General features: G+C 47.2%; 1 protein-coding gene across 1 annotated transcript in view; it reads left to right on the top strand.

The window, feature by feature from the left end:
- Positions 1–10,311, top strand: part of LOC144127038 (protein argonaute-2-like) — a 41,233-nt gene extending 30,922 nt beyond the window's left edge. Inside the window, exons 2-3 of the mRNA XM_077660458.1 lie at positions 8,633–8,860; positions 9,808–10,311. Of these exons, the coding sequence (XP_077516584.1) occupies positions 8,633–8,860; positions 9,808–10,122 (543 nt within the window). The 3' untranslated portion in view covers positions 10,123–10,311. The remainder of the gene's footprint in view (positions 1–8,632; positions 8,861–9,807) is intronic.
- Positions 10,312–12,286: the final 1,975 nt, after the last annotated feature.

Genomic DNA, 12,286 nt, shown 5'->3' with positions numbered 1-12,286 from the left:
GGCGCCCATGTGCTGTGCGATGTCAGTGCAGGTTAAAGATCCTCAGGTGGTCGAAATTATTCCGGTGCCCTCCACTACGGAACCTCTTTCTTCCTTTCTTCTTTCACTCCCTCTATCCCTTCTTTTATGGCGCGGTTCAGGTGTGCAGGGATATATGAGACAGATGGTGCATCATTTCCTTATCCCAAAAAGCAATTATTATTATTATTCCTATTATTATTATTATTGGGCTAATCGACATTAACTTTTCTGGCGGGAGGGGGGGCGGAAGGAAATGGTGCAGTGCCCCCAACCGCCCCCGTAAGGGAAGGGACAAGGGTGGGGGGAGTGAAAGAAGAAACGAAGTAGTGCCGTAGTGGAGGGCTGAGGAATAATTTCGACCTCCTGGGGATCTTTAACGTGCACTGACATCGAACAGCACACGGGCGCCTTTCGCCTCCATCAAAACGCAGCCGCCGCGGTCGGGTTCAAACCTGCGAACACCGGTTCAGCAGCCGAGCGCACTAAGCACTGAGCCACCGCAGTGAGTGCATTGTATTTTTTATTCACGCGTTAAATGCGCTTTTACTCCAATCGAAATGTTGCACTGTCGAGCCCAAACTTCCACACTGGCAAACTGATGTTTCCTTGGGCTGTAGCTGTTGATTCTTATAAATTACGCGTCTGCACATTGTCAATTCATAGAAAGATTCCCGTATGTTGCTCATCTTTCACTGTTAATGAGCGGCTGGTGCGTCTTTCCGACCTCCACGAATGCCGAAATTTCCACTGTAGTTCCTTGTGCCGAGCTTCGGTGCCGGGCGCCGGTTTGTTTCATCATGAATAATTAAATTTTTCCAATTTTTTTCACCCCAATCGGGACCATTTCTGTGGGCGACCTTGGACATGTGACGTCACCAGCTGCATGCCCGTCGATATTTGCTCGGAGATTGGTCAAGAAGAAAAAAAATAAGACCTTTGTTTTTGGCCATTTCACACAAACAGTGGTCTGTCGCTTGCAGTCTCCTGTTTAGTCAGTCAACGCACCGAGAGGTTCTGTGACAGTATGCATGACGACAAGCCTCGATCTCGGCGTCATACTTGGGGAGAAACCGAGTTTTGGTTTCGGCGTTCTTTGTTTTTCCTGTTTTAAAGAGCTTCTACTCAGGATTCTGAAAAACGGTTTTTGAGGCACAGAGAAGGGACTCTTAAGAAATGTGATGCGAATGGGAACACAATACCACGTCTAAACATATTCAAAATAGCCCACATTTTCCCTTTGAGTGGTTGAGAAACCTTGCAAGAAATGCTTCTACAGCTGTGGCACCATCATGGCCTTGGTTCACTGTATAAATAATTTCAGGGAGAAAAAGAGCAAGTAATTACTGTCTCGCTTTTGATGAACACCGCGACCACCCAGTGCGGTTCCTTGATTTTGCAATCGTCCCGATCGTCCCTGTCATATGCGCTCAAAATAGCACAAGGCTCTGAAATATAATCCGAGGAAAGTACAGGGTCGGTTAAAAGTTCTCAGGCCAAAGGGTCTACTTTTGAGCTGTATTATCAGGCAGACATGACACCACCAGACTCAGAATATCCGTAGAAAGCGGAAGAGGTATCGTTCTGTGCTCTGGGAACCTTGATAGCTTTATTCGCGTCTTAAATGCCATGATATACCGATGAAACAAGCAAGCCCTCTGGCCCCGAAACTTTTGACCAACCGGGTACAGAACCTCGCTCAATCACTACGTTCTCTCGTCATAAACATCGGAACCAAATATTCAGAACCCACAATCCCGAGCGAAGGTTGGCGAGCTCTTTCCAGTGACTTTTTCACGCCCGCGCATTTCTCCGCCTCGCGCTCCTGCGTATTTTTGTTCAGATGTGTCTGTCGGTTAGATTCAGAAGTAAGGCAGCTGCTATGGCCGCTGCCAGTAATAAGCGTCGCTTCGGCGGTTCAGGAAGCCCCCCGACCCCATTCTACAGGGGGGGGGGGGGGGGAAATCCCGAACGCATAGGCAGCCGGCGGTGGGGCCGAGTGGGTAGGGCTGGCTGAACAGCGCCGACCTGTGAGCATGAAAAGAGTGATGAAAAGATATAGGAAGGCTCGAAGACGCTGAAATTTAAATTTTGACTGCACATAACTTCGCTTGCACAAAACATTTTAAACATTGTCACTGGAGGATATTCTTGTTCAAGCGCTGTCCTTTAAAGGACTCGCTATAATGCACGGGGTGCATGAGGCTTTTTCTATTAAGACTCACCGGAACCGGTCCTGCGCTGTAGTGTAGATCGAAGACCATTCGGCCAAACTTATGTGACGCTCAACACACGAAACAGTGCGTCCATACTTAATTGTTCATGCTCTGCTCTAATTATCTCCAAACACGGCGCAGGAGCTCGAGCGAACCCTACCCTCTCACTTCCCACGGCGGCCTGCCCACGGCCAGCTGGGCCGGACCATACAACTTCTTGCCAACCACTTCAGCATCGAGATACCGACTGGCAGCGTCTACCACTACGACGTCGACATCTCCTCGGAAACTGCCAAGGAGACCAAGGTTCCTGAGCAGAAAAAGTACCGATGCCTCAGTACAAAGATCAACAGGATTGTCATCGAGCTCCTAGTAAAGAAGTACCGGCAAGACCTGGCCAACTGCATCCCGGCTTTCGATGGCCGCAAGAACCTGTACACGCGCCGCCAGCTCAACTTCCGCGAGCGGACATTCACAGTCGACCTCGAGGAAGACCAAAGATCCCAGAAGTTTATAATCAAGATCCAGTACGCGGCCACAGTGAATCTGGACGCCCTGCATGGCGTCTTCCAAAAGCGCGTACAAACTGTGCCCCAGGAAGTCCTCCAGGCCATAGACATCGTCTTGAGGCACAGCCCCTCGATCAACCTTGCACCGGTTGGACGCTCGTTTTTCAGACCGCCGGGACCCAACGAGCACAATGACCTCGGAGGAGGCCGGGAGGTGTGGTTTGGCTACTACACGAGTGTTCGACCCGCCCAATGGAAGCCCATGCTTAACGTCGACATGTCAGCAACAACATTCTACGAGTCGCTTCCACTGGTCGACTTCATGTGCAGATTCTTCAGCGACAGCCGTCGTGTGTTGACGCCTGCAGACTTCCGGTCATTGCGCGACAACCAGTACGTGCGCCTGAATAGGGAGCTCAAGGGACTCCGTGTCAAAGTGACGCACCTTCCGTACCCGCGCAAGTACAAAGTGGTCAAGATCACGAGGGAACCTGCGAAGGAAATCTATTTTGAATCAGAAGGTAGTCAGATCTCCGTCGCCGACTACTTCCAGAGCCGCTACAGGCGCTTGTCGTACCCGAACTTCCCTTGCGTGCAGAGTGGCAGCCCGACGCATCCGGTCTACATTCCTCTGGAGGTGTGCGACCTGGCCGAAGGCCAGCACTGTCGGCAGAAGCTCGACGAGAGTCAGACCGCCGAGATGATCAAGCGCACGGCCAAGCCGCCAGCCAAGCGCTTCCAGAAGATTCGTCAGTCTGTGCGCGACATGGTCAGCAGCTCGGACAAGTACCTGCGAGAGTTCGGCGTCAAGATCAACACTGAGCCCACTCAGGTTGTGGGCAGAGTGCTCGACCCGCCATCTCTGGTATTTGAGAACAACACCATGTGCAAGCCGCGCGACGGTACGTGGGATCTCCGAGGGCAGCGCTTCTACAAGGCGATGTCCATGACAAAGTGGATTGTTCTCAACGTGAGCCGCTTTGCGCACAAGGATTCCCTGGAAAACTTCATCAGGATGCTGATCCGCATCGGCCAAGAACTGGGCATGCGCATTGCGCAGCCGCATGCGGTCATCACGTTCGACACAAACCGCCAGCCCATGCGGACCGTTCTCACGGAGCAGCGCAAGCAGTACCCGCAGTTGGAGATGGTTGTGGCAGTGATAACAAAAGCCACGAACTACGCTGAGATCAAGCAGGTGGCAGAGACTGAGCTCTCTCTGCGCACACAATGCATCTTGGACAACAACGTGGTCCAAATGTGCAACGCAGCGCTCATCCAAAACCTGTGCCAGAAGATCAACGCCAAGATGGGCGGTATCAACAATAGTCTCCTGATGCAGGAGAAGCCGAAGCTGTTTCATAGGCCCGTGATCGTCATTGGAGCAGACGTGTCGCACCCATCGCCTGGAGACAAAGTGAGGCCATCCATCGCCGCGTGCGTCGGAAGCCTAGACACTGTACCGTCCAAGTTTCACGCCACCATTCGGGTACAGATTGAAGACTCCGAGGCTAAGGCGCGTGTGGAAATCATTAGAGACCTGAAGGACATGATAAAAGAATTGCTACTAGCTTTCCACCGCGCCACCAGGCACAAGCCCGAGCGGATCGTCTTCTACAGGGACGGAGTGAGCGAGGGGCAGTTCTTGGAAGTCCGTAACTATGAGGTAAGTAACTGCGCCTACTACTATACTGTGCCCACTAAACGCTCATCTTGTTAAGACAGTTTTTCCCGCATTCAATGTCACTAGTGTCATTGGATAACCTTTGTCTTTGGAGAAGGCGACTAGCTGTGCATATACGTAACGACACCGAAGTGATCTCCACAGGGATATAATTTCAGGACATCCAGGATATTCATTTCTGGAGACGTCTTGTCGGCGTTAGTTGACCTCAGCTTGATCGATTCTCTTCAAAAGGTGGTAAACATCCAAGACTGAGGCCTCTGGCGCGGTTTTGTACGTATCCGCTCCGCCTCTCATCCTTCTTACACACGGGCGATTATAACTGCTGTGCAGTTGACCGTCCGTTGAGCTGAACGACAGTTCGAGGTGTTATACCCGTGCCACACGGTCAAGTTTTATGTCATTAATTACTTAGTAAATCAATTTTTAACGCAATTGGCGCGGTGCCACACACTTGTATTTAATGACATTAGACAGACTAACTGGCGTTTGCGACCTTCTGAGTTCGCCACACCTCATTCGCCCGAGATCTGTATACTCTTTTCGCCATTCCGCATGCGGAAAGACATGCAACTTTTTTGTGTGAAGTCACTACCCAGAGTATAATCGTTTATTCATAAACAACACTATTTTTATTAGGAATTCATATGTACTGTTATCCTGTGAGCTGACACACGAGTTCTACTTTTACACACTTGTCAAGCAAGAACAGTGGCATTTTCTACAAAATAATTTTTATATTATATTTGAAGGGCATTGCTGTTATACTTTCTCATTAACACTGTTTATATTCAGGGCTTTTTTTTACTGCCTTGAAGGCGGTATCGTCACCGTGACTAGTTAAATTATTTATTTACTTATATACAGATACCTTATAGGCCTCTGGAGAGGCATTGTGTAAGGGGGCGATACAGAAGTTAGTGAGAAATAGGCCAGAAATCCAAAAATCATATTAAAAGTACAGCAAAACACACAAAAAACAGGTGAGTTCAGATAAGATATCGCAATTCATTAACAGGGATAAAAGTAAAAAACCACTCTGCTTCATGAAACAAAAACAGGAGAAATGCACGAAGATTTATACAAAAGCCAAAGAAAACATATCAGGCATAAATGAGCAAAGCTGCGCATCACGAAACCGAAGAGGCAATAGTCTCAAGCTGCTGAAAACGAAGTTGTACGAATCCTGAGTATTTAAATGACGTGCTAACCGTTATCAACTAAATGTTTGGGTAGATGTTCGCGAAAGGGGTCTTGATTAGCCTGCAGGGCGGTGCAGTCCGGAAGATCGTTCCAGAGACGAATGGCACGCGGGAGTGACGAGAAGTTGAAATCATGTGTGTTGCCATAAATTCGACATAGCTGCAGTTATAAGTAGGAGGGACGTTGTAGATGTGCTGGCGGTGAATCAGTGGCATGGACGTATTTGTGAAAGATAGATAAAAGGGCAGTCTCGCGACGAATTTGCAAAGGATGCATGGAGCGAAAGTTTGATCTTAAGTTGGGTTGCACTGGACTGATAACTGTAATTTTGCCAAAATGAGACGACAAGCCCGATTCTGGACAGCTTCCAACTTCTCTATTAGATATTTCTGATAAGGTGACCAGATGGATGAAGTGTACTCTAGCTGCGGTGCTACAAAAGTAATATAGGCTTGTTTACGCATGTCAGGGGTAGTGCATAGCAGGTTACGGCGAAAGAAAACTAGTGACCGGGAAGCATTAGCGAAAGTGGTGGATGTGTGTTCAGCCCGAGAAAAGTTTGGTGAAATATGGACGCCTAGATGCTTATACTGCGTATTCCGAGCCAATGTATCGTTATTATTGCGGTATGGAAAATTCGAAGTTGCGCATTTTCGGCTAAAAGTAATTATATTACACTTAGAAATGTTTAGTCATTAGACACGTTTTACACCAGTCGTTTATGCAATCGAGGTGACTTTGAAGTTCAAGGTGGCCATTAGTAAATTTTATTGGTCAATGAATAATGCAGACGTCAGCAAATATGTGTATCTAAGATGAGATTGTTGCTGGCAGGTTATTAATGTAAATTATTAATAGTAATGGACAGAGGAGGCTTCTAGCGCCGCGCCCGATGTAACATCGCAAACAGGAAATTAATACTTGTTAACAACGGTGTACTGCTGGCAATTAGAAAGAAAACTACGGACCCATGACAGAGTTAAAGAATGTAATTTAAGTGCAGAAAGCTTAGATATTTGTCGGCAATGTTCTACCCGATAAAATTCTTTGGCAAAGTCCAAAAAGGTCGAAGTGGGCAGTTTTCGTGCGAGTGTTTGTAGCCACTTTTGAAAACCGGTACAACCTTTCCTATTTTTCAACCGGTGGAAACCTCACCTGTAGATATTGACTGCAAGATGATTTTGGAGACAGAAATGGCATTTCTTTAGTATTTTGAATTGATTTAATCAACACCAGAAAAAGAGGGTACTAGGTTATTTATCAGGTGTACTAAGCCATCAAGTGTAATGTCAACCGGCGCCATGTACGGGTAACCAAAATCAGGTACATACGAGACGTTAGGATTATCTTCTTGGGTGAAAATGTATGCGAAAAACGAGTTAAATGCTTTAGGACATTCAGCATCGAAGTAGGGGGTGCTGTCAATAACATGTATTGATATATCATTACTGACACTGTTCGGACGTATTGTTTTGAAGGACTTGCTTTAATTGTTCATAAGTAGCGCAGGAAGGGCTTTTAGAAAAAAAAATTTTTCGTCACAATGCCAGAACAACAGAGGTTTAGGTAGGTTTTATATTTACCCGGCGCGCAGGGCGAACATTCGTGCTTTGTATTTTTGTACAACCGTTTTTTTTTCTTATTTCTCATGCATTGATGCTTTCTTGTAAAGCAAGTGTTAGGTTTATGATTTGATAGCGTGATAAGCGGGACATGTTTGGCTACTATTTCAGCGAGCTTGCCTCTAAATTGAACCCGCGGTTATATTCTACTGACTTATATTGAAAAGAGGGTGTCAGAATATTATCAGAAAACATTTGAATTTCGTCATTTATTGGATTGTAATCTCCTCTGTTTAGTTGCGAATCAGTAATGTCAATAAATCTGCCAATAAATAATAATGTCGTTAAATCTGGACGTGTAGCGCCAGCTCCGAAAATAATGGCATAGGCAAACTTAAGGCTACAAACATCTAGAAAGTGCGCGTGTGGCACTGGTAATAAAAGGCAGCGCCACCTGCTGTTGAGATCTCAGCTCAGTGGAGATACGCAGTTGGACCAGTCTACTGACCCGCTGCATCGGCCGAGTCGGCGGCATTTCCGGCTGCCACATCTTGCTATCTTGGCTAATATAAGTACAACTACAACTTCCATTATAGTCGGATACAACTCAAGAACCCAGCAACTCAAGAACCCTGAATGGACTCTCTTGCAGCCAATGGCATAGACCAATTCTCATGAGCCTGCTTGGGTAACCACGTGGCGAATGCTAGATGAAAGGGGTTAGTCTCCCCCCTCACAGGGAAGACTATTGTCACTGCCACGGCGCACACCGCATTGTCAGCCTTGAGGGTTCGTGATGATAAGCCGAAGCCATTGGCTGGAAGGGGGTCCTTTTACGGAGAAAATCGGCTTCATTCTTGAGTGTATCCGACTATATTCGGATTAGTGTAGCCAGAAAAAAAAAGCCCGCGAAGTGGCACCAGTAAAACAACGGCTGAGCGGTGAAGCCGGACGTTCCTGTACTGAATTTTTTTTGGCTCTGTGTGGTTGTTCACTACAGGTATACTGAAACGCCAAGCTTGCACAGAAATTTTTGTTGAGTGAAGTCAACTAGGTGGTCAATGCGCAGAGTTATGTGCAAACCGATCACGTGATCAGGAATGTGGACCGCGTGAACTCAATTTAGAGGAGTATGCCGAGTAACTGCAGCCGACCGTTATTCATTTAAGCGTCAGTTGGAAAAGCTGCACTTGCGTTGAACTGAACGGTAGCTGAAACGGCTCGTTTAACCAGAGTACAACCGATAATAGCATTGCTTAAAAAAACGGTGATCTTCGCCGTACACTCTTTGTGAAACGACAATTGTATAAGATACGACAGCATAGTTCGTGAACATCCAAATTGTTTGGTTTACAATCTGAACTAGGTAGATATCGTGATGATTCGAATGGCCTTTCAGCCTTGACCGACATTTTTTGTTTCCGCTCTCAAATCTCGCAGGTGAGCGCCATCCGGCTGGCGTGCAAGGAACTGTCTCCCAACGAGACCTACGAGCCAGCAATTACTTTCATCGTGGTCCAGAAGCGGCATCACACGAGGTTCATGCCCACCAACGACCGCGACGGCGTGGGCAAGTGTCGCAACGTCCCGCCAGGCACGACCGTAGACTCGGTGGTCACGCACCCGCTGGACTTCGACTTCTTCCTCTGCAGCCACTTCGGCATCCAGGTAGGCGTCCTCTTCTCCGCTCTTGTTGCGATTGTCAGCGGGAAGAAATGGTCTGCGGTGTTTTCGTTTATGAATTTGCGGAGGAAATAGTCAGGGCGCCGGCATCGCCAAAGTCGTGTCGCGTCGTTAATGCGCTACAAATTCCAGGAGCGCCTGCGGTGTAGGCCTTCCACATCTTGAGGAAACGGAAGCATGGTTTTCGAGATCACCTACGCGCGAAACTGTGACGGAAGATTTCCGCTTTACATTGAGTCCATCAGGAGCGCTGTGTGTGACTGTGACGTCATCGTTCACCTTTGGGGAAGCGGTATCGGAAGTTGCGCATGGGGCGCCTCTATGGCCAGTGCTCAGTGATGCTGTCATGTGGATATGGTCATTGGTTTTTATTCTCGAGGTGGCGTCTACTGAGACATGATTGCAGAAGGTTGGGTGAAAAGAGAAGCGCTTGATGTTTAGCTCGTACGTAAAAGATGGAAGCGGCTTTTAAGTCTCAAAAAACGGTCAAAAATTGATTTTTGTTTAATTAGTCGTGTCGGCTTGTATGCCTCGGTGTTTATGCTGTCCCGAAGTCGGGACACCGACATAGATGACGATGACCGACCAATGCGCTGATGACAGGCAGCCTGGAAATAATAGTTATTCACTGTATTTATTGGCGCGAGGGCATCTAAGGCCAGATAAAGCCGGAAACATGTTGTGCATGCGGCATTAGGAGCAGGGCAAGTGCATGGGTTGCTCATGGGCACTGCCGGGTTTTGTATATTGCGTTTAAACACTGTCCTTCCCACGTAATGGCGCATTTAAACCGCAAACACCACGCCACACCACATCGCACCACAAGCAGGACCACACCGCACCACCACATACCTCGACACGACGCGACACAACATGACACGGCCCTTGGAATTCTCGCATGTGAATAAGTGTACTCCTCGGCGCACCCGCAGGGCACCAGCCGGCCGGCCCACTACTATGTCGTGTGGGATGACTCCATGTTCAGCGCGGACGACCTGCAGAAGCTCAGCTTCTACCTGTGCCACACATACTCCCGATGTGCAAGGAGCGTGAGCATCCCGGCCCCTGTGTACTACGCGCACCTGGCCGCCTTCCGTGCAAAACACCACATCGCCAGCAAGCTGGAGACGTCCGGCGCGGTCAGCCAGTCGTCTGAGGGCGGCGGTGACACAGTGTTGACCACTGCCCAATACGTGGAGGCCGTCAAGGTGCTGCAGGAACTGCAGGCCTCCATGTACTTCGTGTAATGGAGAAGGTTCTCCGCTGCCCCTGCATTCCGGTTACGGTGAGCCTGGAGGCGCACCACTGACGTCATACCCAACAGTTCTGGAGAAAAGCAATCTGGAACGGGAAAACGTTTAAAGGCATTTGCAGGGAGGGTGTTATATAGGGTATAGGGAGGGTATTATGAGCGCAGTGTTCCTCATATATTGTAAAATTCTACTACAACGATCAATATATCCCCAACCTACCGCCTGCAGGCTTGCGTTTTTTTTTGCTATTAACGTTTTTGCTACAGTCCAAAGTGTTCCTCATTGGTTTTCTATTACAGTCATAACTGCTCGATGCGAGCAATGGAAACAGTATAAAAGGAAGATTTTTCCAGATATCGGAAGAATGGGCCTTGAATATTTCAATACCAGAATCTTACACTTTCCCAAATTTCAATTTTTTTTGTCGAAGAATGTTGGACATGTGCGCAAGACGTAGAGGACAAGATATACGTGACACGCAGTGGACATCTCCCGGCCCTCTTGGCGTTGCACTGTCGTGTGTTCAAGGCGCAGGTGAAGTGGTATGCATGGGATGGACGATAAAGATCACCGCTTTACGAATGCCGTATAGCAACATTTTTTAATGCGTTTTGTTGTAGTGAGAGACGACTTAACTGTTAAGTGCTGCTCCGCCCACATTAGGGCCGCTGCATCGAATTCCTCCACGAGGAAAAAATTAATCGGTTATAAATTCGTTTTGTGTTACCTAAACTAGAAGTTTACCACCAGACGAAATTAAAAACGAGAGAATTTTGATCCAAATTCTATGATCGGAACTTAAAGTGTTTCAGTTTGGTTCATTGTAAGCTAAACATCACTGATACGCAACTGAATAGGAACATGAACACAAAGCGCTTGCCCTGTGTTGTGTGCCTTTAACGTGTTTAATTGCGCTTAGTTCAGCTGTGCATCTTCTATCAGCGCACAACCAAAATTTTCCGTTAAATATATATGCGCCTAATATGCTTTTTTTTTGTCGTCCTAACAAAATGTTATTGACCACTGTCCGGCGATATTTTCTCTTTTTCTCGCTGCCTGCGCCCCGACTTGCTATACTCATATATGCTGTATGTATTGCAGGCAGAGAAGAACCTGAACTGAATTTAACCGGCTTTCTGCACCTTGAGAGCATTTCACAGCTGCACAAAAATGCGATCTAACTTTAAAAACCGCAGCCTTCGCGACGTTCAACTGCATAGCCGTCAGCTAGTTGTCAAGCCCCGCGGGTGTCCCTTTGCGATAGATAGAGCGAGAAGCCCTTTAATTTAAACAAGAGATTTTAGCTCGCATGCTACACTCTAAACACAAACAAACGCCTATATGGGAGTAAGAAAGAGAGTAAGCTGCCTCCTAGCGGATAGGACAGCTTACTTCCCTTTCTTACTCCCTTTTTACTCCTTTCTGTTTAGAGCATACTCTACATGGGGAAGAGTATTGTGGCGAAAATATCGTAAGGCGAGAAGCGCGGAAAATATCTTTATAGCAGTAAAAGAATAAAAAAACAATAAATATAATCTAAGCATAAATGGGCAGTCAATTTGCGCTGAGGTACATGGACAAATAATGCTACAAGATATTAAATGGTGATGCGCAGTATGTCCTACAAAGGGGCTATCAGTGTTCACTGCATGAATAGTGCATAGTGGTGAGACTTCAATTCATAGCGGTGAGTTGTTTTCTATTTGCCTTTAAAGGCGACATTGGCCTTTTCGAGCGGATGCATGGATCTCTGAGTTCGTTCTGTGAGATCGCTGTATATGCCATTTGTCACTGTTTTTCAGCATTCTCTATAGATACCAGTGTGATGAACATACAGATCAAAAATCTTTCTTTGTGACCGATAACAATCGCAAAAAATCGGAGACTATGAAATAACGGATTTATTTTCTTGGAAGAGATGTATGATCAGTATCTTTCAGTTGTAGCTCCGCAAGCCTGGTATGAGCAACTACTAATCGGTGGTTTTCGTTGTTAGAGGCTCGGGCTGGCTTTCATTCAAATTCGACGGAACAATTTCCAGGTTAGCGTAAGTCAGCCAAGCCGCCACTAATTGCACCTTTTGTTTTCTTGCAGGCTCGCAAGGCGAAGGATTTCCTTGGTTTGTGTTCTTTCATGTGCTGTCCGAAGAGTGCGGGAG

Source organism: Amblyomma americanum, chromosome 1 (assembly GCF_052857255.1).
Source record: "Amblyomma americanum isolate KBUSLIRL-KWMA chromosome 1, ASM5285725v1, whole genome shotgun sequence".
NCBI classification, from domain to species: Eukaryota; Metazoa; Arthropoda; class Arachnida; order Ixodida; family Ixodidae; genus Amblyomma; species Amblyomma americanum.
The sequence above is the reverse complement of the archived record's forward strand: the minus strand, read 5'-3'. Positions and strand labels throughout refer to the sequence as shown.